Below are 21,959 nucleotides of genomic sequence, written 5' to 3'. Positions count from 1 at the left end.
CGCCTTGGTGAAAAAAGTATTCCAATCTTTTACTTGCGTAAAAACAAAACGTGCAAATATTTCATTACAAAGAAATAAACATAATCACTGTTAAACAGAAGCATGATCAGCGAAACATACTGAAACTGTTAAAGATCAAAGGATTACACTAATAGCAGGAAACTGTCAATATAACATTCCTTTACATGACTGGATTATCATTAACTCTGGATTAGCATGTAGACTGTTCTGTTAGAGGTGGAGATCATTTTAAAAACTTTATATGCTGTTGGGTCATTTTATGTGCCGTATAAAACTTTATATTTTATAAGCTCAATATAGCCTTTTAAAATCCCAATTATTCAGAGCAGCTGGTAAGCACAGGTCTTAAATAAATGAACTGGAGCAACAAGGAGAACATGTGTCTCCAGAAGAGCAACAGTGAAGTACAGTATATCTTACAAAGTACGGCATTTAAGTACAGGACTGCAGCACATATGATCAGTTGCTTGTCACCAGTGGCAAACACACAGCAGCAGATTTTGTCTGTGGATTGAGAAAACAGGACAAGAGGCTGTGGCACATGCAGTTTGTCTGTACAAATCTTCTACCCTTCACTGTTTCTATTAGCCATGCTGCTCACAGCTCTGTCTCTCTGTAGACCCGTCCTCAATTACCGCATTCAGATGTAGCTTTGTTGGCTCAGTTTGCTCTATTTATTTGTTGACATTTTCCCGCATCGGCACACACACGCACATACACACAGTACTGGTATATATTATACAGGGGATGTCAAATGACCTCACCGATTCCTTTAAGTTAAATATTAGTTCAAATTCCAATGAGGATGAACTAGTATTAACTTTTCCCAAAAGTCCTGAGTCTTAGCAGTCAACGCACGAAATTCATAAACTTACATACGTGTATACGCACGTAAGTGTACACACAAAGTATACACACGTGCCTACACATACACATTTTTTAGATATTGTTTGCATCTACATAAACATTGGCAGATGTGTCTGCTTAGATGGTATGGAGACAGCCAAAGACACACACACACACACACACACACACACACACACACAGCCGGAGGGTTTCTCCATGCCGTGAGTCAGATCTGGTTGGCTCTCAGCCTGATGATGTCCTCATTACACAGGCAGGGTGCAGACCTCCATACATTCAGTGCATATAGTGCTCAAATCAATAAATGGACATCTGGAGAGACTGTTGGTGAGATGCACAACAAACAGCAACAAGACCAGTATTTTGAACCAGTGTGTGTGGTGTGTGTGTGTGCATGTGAATACGCCAGTGGGAAGGACAGCATTGGTGTGTATTAATGGGATTAGGATCGACTTTACTCTCTCTCTCTCTCCCTTTCCCTCCCCTCTTCTGTTACTCTCACCCTTTCTCTCCTACCCCCTCTTCCATCTTTTTTGCCATCTTGACTTTTTCCCCCATTTTGATATTTTGTTCATAAAACTCTTAATTTTTGCTATAATAACTTCCCATCCTTCTCTTTAATGTAGACCAAAAACACCGAGTCCTGTTGCAGACCCGCTCTGTGAGACAGAGAAGCCCTTGTAGATGTTTCGTGCTCTGTTTTTCCTTCATGCTCCGTCTTTCTTGCGCCTTATGCTCACTGCACTTACGTAACCCGTCGTCAAAGCACTGCACACTGACTGTGTAGCAACACAGGCAATCAATGAATTGTATGAAGTGTATAAATGAAAGTCTTTCTGGTACCCACATAAAGACCCCCAGACACTGACATCTGTTGAAGTCTTTCTATCTTCCATCCATCATAATGCTGGTTAAAATTACTTGACAGTGTGGCCTTTTTGTTATATTTGCTTGAAACAATATTTATGAAGCTGAGAGTCTTGGACTCTCCATGCTAATAATCTGTTTGTTGGTCCTAACTAGGCTGCTTTCTCTCAGGTATTTAAATATATTTGACTAATATTTTGGTTCAGGTTCAGATAAGAAAAAAGGAAAAAGGATATTGTTCTTACAGCTGTTCAAATCTTAATATTCACCAGTTCTTTTCACACTTTTGGAGAACATGCCATAAGAAGGCAGAATTTTTTGACTTGTGGACAGACTTCTCATCAACTCTAAGCATGTTGCTTTGGCCAAAGTCCTAAGTCTGAGGACTGTTTGGCTCTTGGTTTTGGTTATATAACTATCAGCAAAGCACCATATGGAGTCCCATTCCCAAACAGTTTTAATAGACTTTTTAAAAGTGTGGAATTGAATTCCACTGAAAGCTATGTTGTCACATTTCTATCCCCTCACTGTCCTCCTATTTGCTCACTATCTCCTCTTCATCCTATCTATCTATCCTATCACAATGTTCATGATAATCTGTATAATTGCAAAGGAAAATTTGGAGCACACAACAGCCAAATCATACTTTTGCTCTTTGCATCCATCACCCACTCTTGTGTTTGACTGTTGCATTTCTCAACCTTTCCTGTGACATCCAAGTAGGAATGTGCAGCGTGTAATTACATACATTACCAAATGCATTGTTAATACAATACATATATGGAGCAAATAATTATACATTTTCTATGTTGAATGGTTTACTTTTGTTCCCTTTATGAATAATGTTATCTGAGACTGTAGAAGTGGGACAGAGAACACACAAGTTCAGGCTATGGCTTTTTCACAACAGGACTAGTGTGTGGTACAAACACAACATTTGCATGTTTAACAAAGGAAATCAAAGTAAAATGCCAGCACACTTGGCTCAGCAGGCTTACTGCCTATAATTACTTCTTCTTTGCTCTGGCAAACTGCTAATTATGAAGATGTTTCATGTGCTATTACTGTAACCAGAAGAAGAGATGAGGTGGAGAGAAATCCAGTGCGAGAAAAAAAAATTGCTTCTCCTCCTCCTCTCTCAATATTTTGTTTTCGGATAAACGTCTATTAGGTTTGAAAGCAGCTGTGGTGCTATCCGAAACTGGATGCTTGGATGATAGATGGATGGACGGATGGGTGTAGATGGGCTGTGGATGCACGTGACTTCTGCTGCTAATCAATTTGCTTCCCTGTGTTTACACGCTGTCCAACGCAATTATGCACGCGGGGTATCAAATCCAGAGTTTAGTCTCTTCAATTTTTAATTCCCACACATCATGAAGGATTCATCTGGCTGTCACTGATACGCGACCGCTGAGGGGTCTCGAGATGCTCGTGCACCAAATGTGCCGTTAGACAACGGTTTGAAAACAATAGAGGGAAAACAATGGAGCTGAGGCATCCCTCCATGTGCCTCATTTTCAAAGTGAATTATGGCCATAAGTCTGTGGGCAGTACAATTAGCTTTTGGAGAATCATTATGAGAATTAGGAAATCTGGGCAGTCGGCTGGAGTTGACAGGATTTACGGTTACACTTTAGTCTTTGTGGCACGCATGTAGGTTGTCAATTCAGTAACAACCTACGTGCAAGGTGCTAACATTTCAGATCAAGACAGAAAACTCACTCACCTCAGAAATACAAACATATTAGCGTGTTTTGTTTTGTGGTGGGGGGTTTTTCCCCTCCTTTGTCGCCGAGTCCAGAAGAAAAAGAAAATGTAAAAAAAAAATGTAAAAAAAGAAAGAAAAAACGAGGAAAAAGAAGAGAATCTCCTCTTGTCTTCTTGGTCAGCTTGAGAAACCCAACATTATGATCTCGGTGAACGGGATCCAAAACCAGATAGCAACTCTAGAAAAACCCCGAAGCTGAAGATAAAACAATACCCAACTCCTCTCTCCTCTTTCCTCTCTTCCACCACACTTGGCTTCAATTTCTCACTTATACAGCCAGCCTTTCCAGACAGACGCGCCGGCTGTTATTAGCCAGAACCTCATGTAATATTGAACACCGATAATGGAACAGCGCGACGGGAAATGGAAACGCTTCTCTTGCGATTTCTAGTCCATGTTTACATCATGCTATCTTATTATATCCCTCCTGGACGACCAGTATATACGCTTCCTTTGTGCTCTCCGTCTCGCTCACTGTGGATAACGGGTTAAACCATTCCTGCAGCGGGAGAGGGGGGGTCGAGGGGGGGGGCGGTGGTTGGAGAGGAGCTATTCATGTGAATGTATGGGAACGAATGGGCTTGGTGACTCGTGGCCAAATGTTGTTGTTGTCGGGGATAAAGAGACGGGGAGACGAGATGAGGAAGGAGAGAAAGGAAAGGGAGGGATGGCTAGATAAAGAAAGTGAGGGAGAGTAGAAAAGAAGAAATGGGTGCGTGGATGATCCAAAATGGGTGTATTTTTATAACTTGCGAGGAGAAGCTCTCATGTCATCGGAATGTGTTGGAAAACGACTTGAGGAAAAAAAGGTGGCGTATGTACAAACTTCACTGACATTTGACATACTGAAAAACTGTACAATCACACACACACACACTGAAACACACCTTCTACACGCTAAAGCATTTTACTTCTCGCGTGCAAGTGGGCTATCTGGTGAGCACGTTATGCAACAGAGATATAATTACATCCGGTGAAATGGAAGAGGAGAGGGAATAAAACAAAACGTAAGTACCGGCCTTGTCTTCTGAGAGCTTTTTGTTCTGCTGACTGTCAACGTCCCCCAGCACCAACAGACTGTAGTTCAGGACCCTGGAGAGCTCAGAGCCAGCAGCAGCCACCTGTGTCAATAAAGAGCTGCGGATTTATTCCTGTCATAAACACAAAGTGGATTTATCTTTAAAAATATTGCAGGGGTTGTTACATACCAGGATCGGGAGATTTAACACACGGAGCTAACTTGTGGCTCTGATCAGGTCAATGTGAATTCACTCATGTCATCACTCAGAGCAGCAATGGGTGTGATGTTGGCAGACACGTCCGCTGACAATCATTCGCCCCTTTTCACACAAAAAACCCCAATAAACCCTAAAAAAAACATTAAAACATATCCAAACTGAAGGAAACAGTAAAATAATGTACTCAGACCTCTGTGGACCACTATGTGAAAATGATATGGTCCAATAGCGCCATCTCCTGGAGAGTTCCTTATGGCCAAAACAAACACTTGTTTTTAATTTAATTTAATTTAATTTAGCCAGATTCAAACACCAGCAACAAAAACTGTTCAAATCTACAGTGGCAAACATGACTCACTGTATCCTAAGAGATAAGCGCTAGTAGTCTAATCCATCATGGGAAGCAATTTAACCATTTCGTTTTAATGATTTATTGACACATAATGTTGAAAGGGGGCGCAGAAAAACATTGAGGAGGTCCATCTTTGAAGCATTAGACTCTTCACTTAAGTGTTTCTTGACTGCTGAGCTGCTTTTCAGTGATACACTTTCATTGACGACCAGTTTTCTACGTCACTTCGCCTGTTACGTAACTACTAAACATCAGGCGGATGGGTCTGTGCGGCTTTAATACAGCTGCACATGGCTGTTTCTGGCCATCGTTTGGGGTGAATTTTTGGTTAAGTGTGAATTGCAGGCTATTTATTTAACAAGGCGTTTATAAATTTAAGACCTGGATTCACGACCTAAGGGTCAAAAGTCAACCTCACGGTTAAATTGAGAGGATCAACAAACAGCATTTTGGAAGATCGTGGAGAAATGGTCTTCAAAAACGGCACTTTTTACTCATTTTGTAGCTTTACCACGTGATTCGACGCCTGTGTTGTGCAGTTTTCCCGAGCGGACGCGCAGCAGCATCTGCGCCTTTAAGAGCATCTCTGACAGCATCTTCCTCTGTCACGGATGCGCACACAGCTCAACATTTGAGAAAACAGCTTAGCTTTCTGCACACGCTCATCTTCCTCCAGATACACCATAACACCACGTAGGCGTAATTACATTTATTACAATCATTTCTCCACCGGACATTTATGACTTTGCCTCAACGGTCGCCCTAGCGGTCCATCCGTTATTGTTTTTTTATTTCCTTCCTTTCCCGCATCCAAAGACTGATCTACGCTGCAAGATGGCTGAGTTGAATTTGGGGAAGGGGCTGACTGCGGGGAAAGTGGCCAGCAACGTTCAGAAAAAACTAACGAGAGCCCAGGAAAAGGTAAGAGTCGCTCACTAACATGTTCGTGCGTGTGGAAATGATTATTCGGGCCGACAAGCCGCGAAGCAGCAGCGCCGCTGCCGCATCCTTCACCGAGCCGCAGTGTCGCATCACGATGTTATAATAATATGGGCATGGATGCTGTGTTTGGAGGTCGGCATGTCCACTTCAAATGCATCGTTCCTGTAGTCAATGTCATACAACGGACACGTTCATAAGTGAGACAGGCTATGCTGCAGGCCTCATAATATCATCTGTCATGATTTAGCCCATAACCGGTGTGCTTCTGGCATTTTAAATCCATATCTTGGCATGATAGTGAGTTTTTGTCACACAAATGGTGACGACAGGAACACCTTCTTGCATTTCACTGGCACTGTATATATCAGTCACGCTGCAACATGTATAGGTGCTAGATACGAGGCCTGGTCCGTGCGTTTATGGACCTGCACGTTATGCGCTGAATGCATGGCAGGGGGCGTTATTTGTCTGTCATAATGCATCGTGTACCGTAGAGCTTAACAGAGACAGACAGAGAGAAAGCAGATGATACCCCTGTAAACCCGGTGTGTGTGTGTGTGTGTGTGTGTGTGTGTGTGTGTGAATGTCACTGTGTGAGTTCATGAGACGTTTATAATGCGTTCATACAGGCTGCCGTCAGTGTGACTGATTATCATTAGAGAAAAAAAGGCTTTTTAAATCGTGAATGTAAAGAAATTGTATTTGATCTTAAACTTACAGAAAGCAGGTGAAAGTTCCCATGTGCAGTGTACTTTAGACCTTATCTAATGTTATTATGTGTTTGACTGACAGGTTCTTCAGAAGCTTGGCAAAGCTGATGAAACCAAAGATGCTGCTTTTGAGGAGGGAGTGATCAACTTCAACAAACAATATGTGAGTACGATGGAGTCATAATTCTAATTAAATCAATTATTCTGTTATTATTGCATAGTAGTGCAGCTCAAGGGGACTCACAGTTCGTGTGTCGTGTTCTGAGCCTCCTGTTTTGTGTTTCACCTCCAGGCTGAAGGCACTAAACTGCAAAGGGACCTTAGGGCATACCTGGAAGCAGTCAAAGGTGCCTCTCTCTCTCTCTCTCTCTCTCTCTCTCTCTCTCACACACACACATGCACAAGCTTGCACAGATTCACATTGCTGAATACACACAAACACTTGGAGACACACAATCATGTATATACATGAATCTGTTCTGTTCGCATATTCCTCTAATGTAGAATATATTTGTTTGTCCTCAGCCATGCACGAGTCTTCCAAGAACGTGCAGGCGTGTTTGGCTGACATGTATGAGCCGGACTGGTACGGCAATAATGAAGTGGATTCCATTGTGGAGGTCAGAAATGCTTTTAATTAACAGGCGTTTAAAATACAGAAGTCAGCATCACGTTATTATATTGGACACTAGTTGAGTAAGTGTTTGTGTGAGTGTGTGTTTGATTCCTGATTAGCTTATGCATCCCAGCAGCTGTGCGTGATTGTGTTTTGTTGTCCTCTTGACAGAAAAATTATACGTTAGCCTCTTTGCTGGCTCCAAGAGAATACTGCAATCAGTTTAAAGAGTTTGACTTCATTCTTTATTTATGCACAAGTCCATAGCAACAGAGCAACCGGAAATAGCTCTAAAGTGATGGAGAACTCCATCCAGGAAGCATACTGTTGCGACAAAACAAGCCCTGAAAGCAGTTTGTCTCGTTTGTGATTGTGTGTTCATCTATGCTGCAGGACTGTGATGTGTTGTGGACCGACTACCACCAAAAGTTGGTCGATCATGCTCTCATCTCCATGGATACTTACCTGGGCCAATTCCCTGATATCAAGGTAAGCTGTGTCGTTACAGAAACCCATAGCAACCATGACCACAAATTACTAGCATCTGACGCTCATGCAGCGGCGGCCAGGCTTTTAATTATTTAACTCAAAAACAGTTGCTGACGTTTAAAGCAGACTTGTTATTCTGTTTGCTCCTGGAGGCTAATGAAAAACAAGATTATGTTTTTTTAGATGTTCCTCTTTTCTTTCATCCAGGCACGTATTGCCAAGAGAGACAGGAAGCTGGTCGATTACGACAGCGCCAGGCACAATTATGCCACTGCACACAAGAGCAAGAAAAAGGACGGGGGCATTAAATTAACTAAGGTACAACAGATGCAGAGTGTGTCTTATGTTATGTCTCTGTGTTTTAATATATGTCAAATCTGACAGCTTTTAACACGTGTTTTCTCTTTCTCCTTCTTTCTCTCCTCCAGCCCTCCTCCTTGTTGGAGCGAGCCACTCCAGGCTGGGCTCAGGGTATCTTGTCTGCACACAATGTTGCCCAGAGCAGTCTGTCCAAGAGCCAGGTACATGACAATCTTACCGCATTTCCTACCAGGTCAGCTGACTGTGAAACATCTGCGAGGGGCGTCCTGGTAGACAACTGTTCGAACTCACATGAGATGGAACAAGGACGTCCTTGAGTCTGAGCTTACACTTACATCCCCTAATGTATTGTGCCATCACATTGTTTTGTGTGTGTGTGTGTGTGTGTTTCAGGCTGAGGAAGAGTTGGAAAGAGCACAGAAAGTGTTTGAGGAGATTAATATTGATTTGCAAGAGGAGTTACCTTCACTCTGGAACAGGTGTGTATCTGTGTTTGTGTGTGAAACTGCTTTTCCTGTTGATGGATGGATGCTATCATTACATTTCACTGTAATCTGTTCTACGTTTACCCCTGCAGGATAATGAAGTAAGTCAAGCCAGTAATGCAGTTAATACTCTTTCTCTCCCTCTGGCCCTCTCTCTGTCTCTCTGTCTCTGTCTTATCTGCCCTTTTTAGTCGTGTTGGGTTTTACGTCAGCACCTTCCAGAGTTTGGCTGGTTTTGAGGAGAAATTTCACAAGGAAATCAGCCGGGTGAGACGTTGATTAATGCTGAATTTAGATAAAGAAAAGCTGACACAGTGTATCAGATAATGTCAGGTTTGACTACATCAGCCAGGTCTGTAACTGAACCTAAAACTGTCTGCTGCCCTTCAGCGCTGTATTTGAAACCGTTTTTTGTTTTTTTACCCCTTAAAACAAAAAATAGGACATTGGGTTTTAACCGAGATTATCTTGTGTATTACTACCTTAGCTTGACAGTTGTTAAAGCTCCACTCTCTTAAACTAGCTGTAGCAGAAGGACTGGCACACTTTGAAGCACTTTGTCTAACACTGCGTCTGTCCTCCCCCTGCAGTTGTCTCAGGATTTGTACGACGTCTTGGAGAAACTGGAGGGAACCGACACAAGCAGGTTAGTGAGCAACGATACATCATATAAGCTCTATCACGTTATGACTTTCCAGTGCAGGGTGTCTCACATTAGATCACTGGAAAGTTTAAAAAAAGAAGTTTTGTTGCTTCTTATTCTTTGAACCATAAAGATTTTGATTCTGAATAAAACTAAATGTCGACATCTCTTTTCAGCCTGTGGATATCTATTAACATATATTAATATAAGCAATAGAAAAACACAACCAGAGGTGGCAGAGATGCTATTCTTGCTCTGAAGTACTGGGTTATTGTGTCAAAGTGTTAAACTTTTTTATATTTCACGCAGGAAAAAACACATTACCCTCAGGCTGTAGTGATTCTAAAAACTCCAACTAGTCTATAAAACAGCTGTTTAAGTGAAATCCTGTGGATCCTGTTGGAATCCTGAGCCACGTGCGGTTGGTCGTAACCAGCAAAGAAAATTATTACCATCGTCTGTGTTTATGGCTCCTTCAAGACTTGATCACTTAAAAAAATCTTTTGAGATATGTTTGCAAACATTTGAAACTCTGGAGAGCACATAATTCATCATCTCTCTTGATATCTCACAAAACTTTCACCTGATCCTGTATACACATCCATCTGATTATTTTATTGGCTTAACCTGATCCCTCTATTCCTTCCATGTCTTGAAAATGTATAACTTGTGGATTAAAACGCTGCATATCCAAGTCAGTTCAAGCTTTAAGGAATATGCATTAACCTGGAGTCACCCCCACCCCTTACAGAAAAACAGACGACCCAACGTCAGGAACAAATAGGAGGTAACCAGTGTTAACCATGGTGACACATCTCTTGTTCGTCTGTCCAGTTATGTGTCCGTGGGTCTCTCTGCAGCCTTGGGAGATCTCGGGGAGAACTATTGCTTGGTTGTGCAAGTGAATTCATAGCCACACTGATCAGGGAGAGTTGAGTGCCCAGAGCTGCAGATATGTAAGAGTTGAGCAAACCTGTATGCCTAATGCTGCATCAGAAAAGGCTGTTATGTAGCAACACAATCAAAGTCACAAGGTATGAAGTGTCTCATCTCCTGCCAACTGAGACAGGAAGATTAACTGCTAAAACGAAAGAGTTCACCTGTAGAAGATGCAACTTTTCACAATGTATGCAGGGGTGTATTCTCTACTCCTTCTCTGCATTGTCCTTCCATTGTTCACACTTCTTTTTGTTCTTTTTGTATCCTCTAATGAGCACACATGAGCCAGATGAATCTGCTAAGGGGCCACGGGGTATAAATGAGTGGCTGGGCCCCCATTAACTCTCTGCTGGGTGGTGATTTGACACATTCATTTAGAGATATGCTACGCAGAAGCACAATCTGATATAATAAAGGTATTCAATCTGGAGCAAACCAAGGCGTCAAGATGAAGTAAGCAGGATTCACCTTGTGACACTGTCTCAGAGGGGTTTGCAGCCTTGGTAATATGGTACTGGAGTTCTCAAAGAGTTGCCTCCTTCTGCCATTTGAAGCCACCAAAGCTACAAATTGCGCGGTCCAGATACATTTCAGGTTTCTCAACCCTTAAAATATCTACAGCTCTTTGGCTCCTTCTGAATGTCTCTATCACTGCTCGCTGCTTGAGGATTTATTGGAAGCTCTGATGAAGTCTGCTTGCATGGGATGGAGGGAGGAAAAGGAGAAGATTGGATTGGGAAAGGGGGCTCACTTTTCATGCATGAAGGCTCTTGTAGTGACAACTTCCGCTTGGACTCTTATAGCAGCCTTGTGGAGCATGCCTTGTAACACGTGTTAGCTTTTTTTCTGCTCTTTATAACCTTTGGTCAGTCCTTTCCCTCACATCGTTTGCCATCCATGTCATTTCCATCCATGTTAATTTCTCTGTAATGTTTTGGTATTCTCCTTTTTTGTCCTCCATCTCTCTCTCTCTCTCTCTCTCTCTCTCTCTTTCTCATTCACTCAGTGGAAAAGAAGCATCCAACCACACTCTCAGGCCTGGAGGACCACCACCAATCCCCAAATCTCCATCCAAGGTAAACACATGCTCACAAACTGAGCCAGCCTCTTTGTTTGGAGACCTTAGAGTCCTGTCACTGAATTATGTCTCCACTCAAGCTTGATTCATAACTTCAAAGATGGCTCCTATATGAAGCTACCATTAATGTGATCAGTTAGAACTGTCCTTATCCTCCAACAGTGAGGAAATATTTTTTGTTTTGTTTTTGGATAGTTACAGTACATGCAGAGGCAAATGGGAAATGGGGAGCAACACATGGCATGTATCCACTGTAGCCTTTTGGTTTCCCAAAGCGATTTGAACATTTCAGAAAAATACATACAAGTTTACCAAAATGCAAATAGAAGGCATAAAATGTTCATATTAATTCTTTGCAAAAGAAATCTACAAAAATTCACAACTTTGAATTCTTATTCCTTTGGCTTTCTGACTCAAAATCGTTGTCATTGTCATTGTATGCTTCTTGTGTCTTAGCTAAAGCCAGCAGTGCCTCCTCCACCAAAGGTGACCCCATCTAAGGAGCTGAAAACAGAGAACATCATCAGCCTGTTTGATGCTGCAGCTGCTCCCGATATTAGCGTCACCTCCCCTACAGAGGTTAGTGATCGGCTGCTGTCGTTGAGCAGCCTCAGTGCTTTAACGTGGCACTCTTCTGCACAGGTCTGAACCTTTGAGTCTTTCTTCTTCTGGCCTTCCTCCCACATCTTCTATTCCAATATAATACTATTTTATTCTATAGTCAGTTCCTTCTCTATTGCTCCCAGTTAGCAAATGAGCCGTCCTGTTGAGCCCTGCTGTTGTTATCAGTTTGACAGTCCTGCAGTGAGCAACCTGTTGGACATGGACCTGGAGTCTTTCAGTGCAGCAACCAAAGCCTCCACAGCCACACAGGTGGATGATTTATGGCATGAACATAGAGACCTTCCACTGCAAGTAATGCCAAGCTTCACAAGAGATTTTATATTTTATTCAGAAAGGTTTTAAGTTCATTTCATGTTATGGAAGTCCAGGAGATCTTTGCCATCAGTTTGAAATGTTGGACAGTGCAGGTTTTTGAGTTTTAAAATGTCGAAACCAGCTTGATGGGTCTAGATACAAAATGAAATCACTTGGTAAGCTTGGCATAGTTTGAGGTGTTTCCTGCTCCGCTTCTTTCCAATCTATCAAGCAAGAGGTGGATGATGGCATGATGATCTGTAGAAACCTTTTCAGTGACCACTTCTTCCTGCTTCAGCACTATCCACAGATCACCCATGGCATGAACTACAGACCAAAGTCCTGCTCTGCTCTCACTTCTTTCTTTTCAGTACTGTACAGTAATGTAGTTTTAGGTGTTGGGATGACACAAATTCTACTGACTTTATCTGAGCGTACAGTTGAGTAACTCAAACTAATGGCAGGTGAGATATAATGACTACACCGTCAGCTACTGTTTGATCCAGGTCTCCTACTTAGTACAGCGTTCCAGTTCCTGACAGATAAATGGCACGTAGCCTACTGCATACCTTGGCCCAGTTAGCATCAGAAGTAAGTAAGTTAAGCAAGGTGTCAGTGAGGGAGTCCATTGTTGACAGGCTCATAATTAAACGTGAGAGAGGTGCAAACAAAGCTCAGAAATAGAAGACAAAGCTCAGATAGCCGTATTGTAGCCTATTTGTGACTACTAGGCAAACTTAAAGACTCAGGATCTTTGATATTTCAAATTTACAAATTTGTGGAGTAATGCAGAGTAAATTAAAACATGTAGCTAATTCAGTGCTGCCCGGTCACAGATTTGCCAGGGTCTTATGCTACCTTTGGTTCTGGGTTGACTTTTTTGCACAAATTTATTAATTTTTGAGTCTCTTTTTTTCTCCTCATTTTTTCAAGTTTTAATATATCTACCAACAGTTCTTACTTGCCTCATTGTGAAGGTTATTTGTGTCAAGGTACTGAATGAAATTAGCTCCTGATATTGACTGCAAAATTAAATGATGATGATGATAATGATTATAACTTAGTCATTGATCAACATTGTAAATAAACACTGTTTTGCTGCACACCTTCCTGCTTCTTGTCACTTGCTCAGCGGGTGACTGACATGTACAATAATCATATTACAGTGAGAGCCTCTTCTGACTGACATCCCTTAGCACTTTAGTATTGCCTGTACTCTTGTTCTGCTGGAGATCTACTGCTATGGCCTTGTAGGTTTAGAGCATGGGACCCGCACTGGAAAAAAAGTCTTACTGGATGCAGTGGGCCTGTGGAAGAGCTTTGAAAAGAATTTTGTTCTGTCCTCTCATTTTGTTGCTTCCCTGTTTCCCACAGCCTGCAACCTGGGACTCATGGGTAAGCACATTGTCCTCATCTTTAAACATGTGTTTTAACTTGCAAAAATGCATTAGCATTATGATCATCATCTTCATCAGCATATTCTAATTTGTGTTCATAGTAACCATTGATTCATTTGTCACTGTTTACATTTGGTACTTATGTAGCCATTATACAAGCCCCACTCGCATTCAAAGTATATTGCACGACACATGCTGGACTCGCTGAGTTGGACTTCTATAATGACCATCTCTGTATGTAAACAAGCTTTTCCATAAATGGATCTCTTTCATTTGTGTGTCCCAAATCTGTTTGTGCGTTGTCTTTGTGTCAGCAATGCTCAGTGTGATGACACTAAATAGTGAAGAGATTGTTGTACGGCACAAATAGAACTTGGTAACAAGTGTGGGACAATTCAGTTTCAAATTGACATTTTACACAATCAGGTAAATGAAATCAATATAAATGGCGTTTGATGTGCAGTCCTCTTTTAAGAGCCGCCTCCCTGTCCATCTTCCTGCCATGTGTGTGCAGGCTGCACAGTATGTAAATGATATACAGCATACTGTAGATCCGAAACCTACAGAGAGTTGATTATAAGACACCACTAACATCCAGAAAAGATGTACACACTCTTGCAGTGTGAATTTACTCAGAAATATATACTAAAAATCCCTCCTGTGTGAAATGATTTGTAGCTGAATTAACCCGCTTATTTTCTGTTTCCCCTCGTCTCCCTGTACGTTCACAAGCTGCACTGACAGAGCATGTGGCCTTTGTATGTTAGCTACATGTTCTGTGTGAGCACAGGGAGCAGTTTTGTTTCTGAAAATTGAGTGAAGTTGCTCATGTTTTCAGTGTACTGCTTCATAGAAACGAGAACAGTAAATTAAAAAGTGTAGCAACTTGGTGGGCAACTTCACAAGGCCTTGCTTCCATTAACTAACCCTTTTGTTCATCCCCGTCACTGTAAGAGAGATGTGTCTCAACAACCATAGAGTTGCTGCTGTATTAGAGCTTGAGGCAAAGCAGTGATCGCTCAGAAAGGAGCCACACTTCTGCTCTTACAAAGCTTCCCTCCTCTTTCTCCATCTGAACATAGCCGTGGGAACATAAACCATGCTTGCAAACTACACACAGAAGATGCAACATCTATTTTCGGATGGGAAAAGGCTGATAGTTTTTGCGTTTCTGCCTTCTGCTGCCACCTTTCTTTATCTTCATCTGTCTTTTAATTTAATCTGAACCTTCTCTGATGATGATGATGATGATGACTTGCTGACATCTGCTGCTGAACTCCCAGAACTTGATGTCCATGGCACCTTTCATAGCCCCGTCTCTGATAGCAGCTTCAATGCTGCACACTTTGCCCTTAAATATGATAATAAGTTTGACCAAAATAATGCTTGATGGAACACCCATAAAGTCCTTTAAAGGTCATCCTCATGGCTTTGCAGGTTTTAGCTCTTTTACTAATCAGGCATTTTTTTTTTTCACATCTGTCAGCCATTTTCAAAGTTGAGCTTTGGCACAGGAGTTTTTTTTTCTCTTTGAGTAAAATGCTAACATCATGCTACCATGCTCACAATGACAGGATAACATACTGCTGATTAGCAGGTATAGTTTTTAACTTATTACTTGTGTTAGTATGCTTATGTTCGATAATTAGCACCAAACACAATCTACAGTTGAAAATCAGGTAATCTGCAATATCATCAGGAATCATCAGGAATCATCCTCCAGCAAAGGAGAAGCGCATTAGGTGTTTTATTCTGGGCCAAAGCGTCCAACCAATTGGCATTGCCTTCCTTAGAGTCATGCTGCTTGTGTGGCTAACAGTATTGTATAAAAAATGGTCAATGTAAGATATAGCAAATACAATTTTTAGTTAATGGGCTAATAATACAAACATACTTGAGTTCCTTTCGACTTTCCTCTCAGTTTCCTTGTCCATCAGACATATTTTACTCTTTTCCTGAGTCCACTGTTTTGTTCAGACATTGGCCATAGACCCCTATGTACTCTGCAGAAATTCCTTTTTACTCCTGGTGCTGCTTTGTTTCTCACATAAGAATATTAAGCCATTGAACCTCATCTTAAATATCCCTTTACCTTGTCTTTTTCTTCCCTAAAATTTCCTCAGCTATTTAGTTGATGAACACCTTACAATACTCAAAAAGTAAAATATGTCTTATGACGTTTGATTCCTTGAAACCTGACCCTTGCCCCTCAGCCTGAGGACAGTGGTGCCCAGGAAGAGGACACCCAGGAGTACTATGACCCTGTGGCTGCTGCTACAAATGCCTGGGGGGATGATGATTCGCAGCCTGTCCGCTATGACCCCATAGCAGCTGCCACAGAGGGCTGGGGAGATGACGGATCCAAACCAGTTCGCTATGACCCTTTGGCTGTGACTCAGGAGGGAGGGGGGGATGATGAGAACCAGCAGGTTCATTGCGATCCTGCGGCTGAAGCCCAGAAGGGCTGGGATGATGACGGGAGCCAGCCAGTCACAGAGGAGCCCGCCACAGAGGACGAAACTCCTGCAGCTGAGGCTCCAGCTGAGGCCGCTGAGGAAGAAGCCACACTAGCTGCAGCTACGTTGGATAATGAAGAGGGTCAGGTAACGAAGGCGAGAATAAAAAAAAAATGGAGAGATGCATCTGGACAAAAAGTGGTGGATGCATTGATTTTTGTGGAGGAGATTTGAGCATGAGGCACTGGAAAGAAACAGATGATAGAGAGATACATTCTGATGAATGTACAGGTGGAAGGATGAAGAAATCTTGAAATGGGAAGTTTTAGGATGCATCTGGACCAGCAGCATGGATGCATCAACTGTGACACAGAGGGAAAGTTGGGCATTAACGAGGGAAAGAGAAGAATATAGATATTTGCTGCACACGATTAAACTCAGTTTCTGCTAAGTCCATGCGCATAGTATGCTGTGCAAAAGCCTTACCTTTATGACATCTGTGCTTTAGTAAACAAGCTTGCTGTCTATTCGGCACACTTTGTTGTATCAGTCATAACTTTGCTGTTTAGGCTGCGCGGGCCGTCTGTTTGTCTGTCTTTGTCTTGTCTGTTTGTTCTTCTGTCTTTCATTCCTCTTCCTCCTTGTTTTTAATCTTTTCGTGTGTCTCTTCCTCTAACCCGTCGTTCTGTCTCTTCGCTCCCAGGGTGAATCTGCAGAAGCTGCAGCAGAAACAACAACAACAGTTGAAGAAGCAGTGACAGAAGAGGTGAGTAAAAAAGGAACCAAAAGGAACCTGCAGTAAGTGGTTTTTTTTTGTTGCAAAACTACAAATATCAATATAATGATTTAATACTGTTTACATGTCTGTAATAGATTTATGGTTATGTTTTATGGCACTGGATGTGGCATCTTTCAAAGATTCTTAGCCACACATCTCTTCTCATTTGCCATCTGGTCTTACTTCTTTTAATTAATCTTATTTTCTAAAAATGCTGCAAAGGTTGTGACATGGCTTTTTACTGAAAACAATCAATCAATCAATCAAGTTTTCTTCTCCAAGCATTTCCAACACCAAGTATCCTTGTTATTTGATTAAGAAATACAAACACTCATTTATAGAAAATTCTGCTGACAGATTTTTTTAAATCACGTTTTTAGACTTACTTTCAGGGCTCAATTATGTCTCTTTAAAAGAGGAAGACGTTTCTGAGTGTGCATTATATGTTATTAAATGGAGCAACCATTTTGCTAGACACCCACAGTAGCGCCAGAACCCACAGAAGAAGCATCAGAGCCTGCAGAAATGCCACCTGGCTTCCTGTATAAGGTAAGACAAGATATAAAAAATTATTTAAATTAGTAAAAGAACTAGATTATTAATTTGAATAGTGCTGAGCATGTGCTTAACCCAAATATATTTTGTTTATGTGGAGATAATTGATAGTATTTATGTGGTGTAGGTTCAAGTGATGCATGATTATGCTGCCAATGATACAGACGAACTGGAGATGAAGGCTGGTGATGTGGTGTTAGTAACAGCCTTTGACAACCCTGAAGAGCAGGTATACACTCATATACAAACACACACACACACACACACACACGCACAAACATAGTCTTGTTTCCATCACTTCTGGGGACATTACATAGACTGACATTCATTTCCTCGAGGCTTAACCACCACATAACCATAACAACAAATATTACGTGCCTAATCCTAACCCTGACCACAGCCTAACCATAACCCCCTGAGGTCGAGGGACGCCGGTGCATCTTTAGCACATGACCAGTTTAAGATGACGTAGCTGCAAGACGCAGCCTCGCTGAGTCTCTGTTTTAATTTGTGTCAAAAGTGGGGACTTCAAACTATGTACAAGTTTTTAAATTTTGTAATAGGTCAAGTAAAACCCGGGTTATGATAAACAATATATGCGATGCTTGTTCCTGAACATTGTCGTCACGTTTGCGGCGTGTTTGGTGCAAGTTTTAGAAATAACATAAATAAATAATATAAATAAGTTTTAAGTTTTATAAATAATTTGTGGTGCATTTTGTTGTGACACCTGATTGCGTTGTAAATAGCTGAGTTGTAAATAACTTTTTTGACATTTACAATTTATAGACAAGGCAAGGTGAACCATTTTTGAACTGAAATTTAAGGGTAAAATCAAAAGTAGTCAAAAACGGACAATGACTCCAGAGGGTTAAAGCACGTCTTCACCCTAAAATTTAATGATTTACATAATGGTGACATTTTAGCCCCATAAGTAAGGCGGGTCCTTGCAATGTGACTGTGTAAACAGATTTTTTTCCCCACAACTATAAGAACACTCGTCCACATACACACACAGAGACACACACAATATTGTGAATATTTCTTTATTTCCATGTCTGTGTGTTTAGGATGAGGGCTGGTTGATGGGAATTAAGCAGAATGACTGGCAGCAGAACAAAGAAAATTCCACTAAAGGAGTATTCCCTGAAAATTTCACCCAAAGGCTGTGAAAGAGGAGGACAGGACATCATTCCAGCTTCCTTCTTTATGTCTCTCTTCCTCTTGCCTCAATCCTTCCTTCCTTCCTTCCTTCTACTTGCCCTGATACTATATCTTTACTAGGACTTTGGCCATAGAAGCAGAGCTGTCACAGCACTGGTGGAAATCGTGCATTTCTAAGGTCTGCTACAGTTTGCTAAAAGTGGATCTTGGCATTTCTGTGGATTTCTGCCAAAATTTACAAATTGCAGATGTAGCCATTTTGCTGCACTATTGTTGCTACTCCCTCCCTCTCTCTTATTTACCAGAGGAATTGCTTGGAGAATCCCTGTCGTGCAGATTAGATGCAGGGATGGGTGCCTCTGCAATGGCTACCACTGCAATTGCATTCTAATGTTTTATTCTTAGCCATGTTTCATCATAAACTCTCCACCACCACAACAGAGAAACTGTCTGTTGAGATGTTTTTCTCATCTCACACTGAAAGACCGAGAACAGTGTAAAATTATTAAGCAGAGTAGCAGAGTGCTGGAGTCAGGTACGTTTAGAAACATTCACCCAGTGGTATAACACACTGAAAGAGCAGAACCAACTCATGGCCGGCAACTTCATCCCAGCCAAGACCTCTTAACACAGAGAAGTCTAATCAGCTAAACTGCATGTGAGGAATTAAAAGAAACAAAACAGAATTAACAAATTCATCAACAACTTGGCTTGAATTTTGCTACTCGCTGGAATACCTGAGGCAGATCTTCAGTTTCAACATGCCCCATAAGGTTTTTGTTGAAACAAATACAAAAACAAGTGTGTAGTTTTAGCCACATGTGTAGCCGTCGACTGTCATTTTCTTCCTGCTCGTGCAGGTTTGTTTCGTCACGTGTGTCCAGCCGGTCATTTCTGATGTCTAAAAGCAGTTCTGACCATATATAAGTGAAGGTGGAGCATAGCAGAAAGTGTGTTGGGAAGGATGAAGCATCGCAGTTTTGGAGCCAGTATTTTCTGTTTACTGGTCTTCAGTCGCTCTAATTAGTCCTGAGAGTTCGGCTGCTGACGCAATTGCTGTTGGACACATGCAGCCCGTCTTCTACTCCTTGCTTTGATTATTTACTTGTGAAACATGGGTCCCCAATTGCTGTATTAGTTTAAAATCTATGGTGGTATAAGTAGTATGAACCCATTGTTAAAATCCAAATATGCATATGCAGCAGGAATCAAACATAAAAATGATTTAAAATTCCAAACAGAAGTACTGCTTTAGAGTCCTATAGAGTAGAAAAACACGACCGTTGACGGTTTTGACAGTCGTGTTTTTTATTCCTTGTGGTTTAAATTTGTGTGAAGTTGTGTGAAGTGAGCATGTGAAAAATATTTTAAAGTATTTTTTTTTTCCACAAGGGATTCCAAATATGCATTTCCTGGGCTCGCTAAAAGGCTAGCCGACAAACTACGATAATGAGACGCTGCTACCGGTAGTGTAATAGTTAGGCAGATATGGTTACACCCTAATGCTAATCAAATATATAATAACTGAGCCAGCCTCATTTGTTTAAAAAAAAAATGTGCCGAAAACAATTCCTTCCATTTGCATAGAGACGTCTTAACTCAAATGCAGAGGACTCAGAATATGCACCAGAGCAACTTCTTTTATTTTTATATGCTGCCAAGCAATGAATACATATGGCCTGATGTAACTATGTCAACATAATTGCCAACTGGGATGTTATGGAGTGTTTTGTACTTCTGTCAGGTTTACTGCTCTCAAAATAGGCGCTAACTATCTCATGTTCACGCATTCATTCAGTCACTGACTCAAAAGAGATTTCTCATGACGTTAACATGTAATAGGTGTGGGAGAAAATGGATGTGTGTGAGGTGTGTATGTGTGTGTGTGTGTGTGTGTGTGGACTTATGGGTTGTTTGGACACATAAATTCTTTATCTATAGGCTATTGTTATTGGACGATATCACCACCACCTACCAGGGGATGAGGTCGTCTGTTTTTTCCGACTGGACAAAGACAACTCAAAATGTATTTGGGTCTTTTTCCACTGGCTGGTATTGCGGTTCCAGGTGTTATTGTGCATTTGTTGTGTATAAGTGTAATTTTGCCAAGCTGTGATGACAGATACATATTCTATAAAGACATTCATATCTGTATGTGAGTTACTGTGAGCATGCTGAATTCCCATGTGTTGTTGTGTGAACACCCTCGATTTAAGACAGTGATACTTGGGTCACTTTTGAGGCAATTTTGTTTTTATTTTTTTTTTTTATTATTTGTTTGTTCATCTTAGTAACGGGGTGGTGGCAGTTACATACTGTGTGTTTTTCCACCATTGTCTCGCTCAAATCAATCCTGATTATAATTGCTGGTTTTCCATCAGCCTTGCCTCAAAATGTTGCCAGGGTATTGTGGTCCAAACAGAGTTAAATATTATTACGTGGAGACAGGACACATAGAGGAACTTTTCGAATCGCCAGACTCAGACGGACAAATATTTGTATTGGTTTTCAGTATTTTAACAACTTGAGATGTGCATGATTTTATCCATGTGTGTTTAAAAAGCCTCACACGTAAGAGCATCACATACACATCTAGGTAGACCGATCACTTTGGTATTTTTATTTTTTTAAGTATACGCGACTTGTTTCAACTGGGTCTGGTTCTCTATCTGTCTATATGGATCCGTCTCCTGCGTTGAGCTATGGGATACGACAAAAAAGGTTTTTCCTGTACCTAACTGACAAATAATAATAAACATTACTTTGAATCTCAGCAACGTTTACTTTTCATTTGTCATTCATTTGCCTGCTTTTAGTTTATGAGAGGGAATAAATTTCGGTATTGTTCCCTTTGTTAACAAGGCAGACGAGAAAATGGCAGCTTTCTTTCTGATCAATATTTCCAACCATCTATCATGTGAATAAGCTGAGACTAATTTCAGTCAGGCTTGTTTATCCTCAATAAAAATAAGAAAGGCAAGAAAAGCAAAAAGTCCACATGCTGAATTCTGTTTATCTTAGAAGTTTGCTCATGTGATTTGTTCCCTGCAAGTACGGAAGCAGCCAGCAGGGTGTGCTGTAAGCAAGGAAAAACCCTCCATCCTGGAAAAAAGAAAAAACAAAACACATTGAGGGATCATGAGGAGGATGCTGGAGCGTTGCTGTGTGCTGCTGTCCTTGGTACTGAAACGAGCCAGCAGCCCACCCTGTAACCACAGCTACTCATGCTGCTGCGTTCACATCGTTCCAGCTATTGTGATGCTTCACCATTTACAGTGAAGTCAAGCTCACGTAACAACACGTTAACCCTCAGTGGTGTTTCCGAATCTAAAAAACCAGGACCTGCTTGTTAGAT

General features: G+C 41.3%; 1 protein-coding gene across 6 annotated transcripts; it reads left to right on the top strand.

Moving 5' to 3' along the window:
- Positions 1-5,357: 5,357 nt before the first annotated feature.
- On the top strand, positions 5,358-21,377 carry LOC124067129 (myc box-dependent-interacting protein 1). 6 transcript variants are annotated; one of them, XM_046404222.1, is made up of 20 exons: positions 5,358-6,034; positions 6,848-6,928; positions 7,058-7,112; positions 7,291-7,385; positions 7,775-7,870; positions 8,078-8,188; positions 8,299-8,391; positions 8,585-8,670; positions 8,868-8,943; positions 9,267-9,322; positions 10,071-10,106; positions 11,265-11,334; positions 11,793-11,915; positions 12,126-12,209; positions 13,629-13,649; positions 15,865-16,254; positions 16,811-16,873; positions 17,360-17,434; positions 17,568-17,669; positions 18,511-21,377. In XM_046404222.1, exons 1-20 carry the CDS (start codon positions 5,948-5,950, stop codon positions 18,610-18,612), a joined length of 1,902 nt encoding a protein of 633 aa, XP_046260178.1. In that variant the 5' UTR covers positions 5,358-5,947; the 3' UTR covers positions 18,613-21,377. The 6 variants fall into 6 exon arrangements, with proteins under 6 accessions (XP_046260178.1, XP_046260179.1, XP_046260180.1 ...); XM_046404223.1 differs by lacking the exon at positions 10,071-10,106; XM_046404224.1 differs by lacking the exon at positions 12,126-12,209.
- The last annotated feature ends 582 nt before the right edge of the window (positions 21,378-21,959 follow it).

This window comes from Scatophagus argus, chromosome 11, assembly GCF_020382885.2.
Source record: "Scatophagus argus isolate fScaArg1 chromosome 11, fScaArg1.pri, whole genome shotgun sequence".
NCBI classification, from domain to species: Eukaryota; Metazoa; Chordata; class Actinopteri; family Scatophagidae; genus Scatophagus; species Scatophagus argus.
This window is presented reverse-complemented; position numbering and strand designations above follow the sequence as displayed.

Bases quoted from the DNA above. Each gene is read 5' to 3' on its own strand.
- LOC124067129 (XM_046404222.1), top strand. From the start codon at position 5,948: ATGGCTGAGTTGAATTTGGGGAAGGGGCTGACTGCGGGGAAAGTGGCC. The intron at 6,929-7,057 runs GTGAGTACGATG...TTTCACCTCCAG, and splicing joins TCAACTTCAACAAACAATAT to GCTGAAGGCACTAAACTGCA. The intron at 8,944-9,266 runs GTGAGACGTTGA...CTCCCCCTGCAG, and splicing joins TTCACAAGGAAATCAGCCGG to TTGTCTCAGGATTTGTACGA.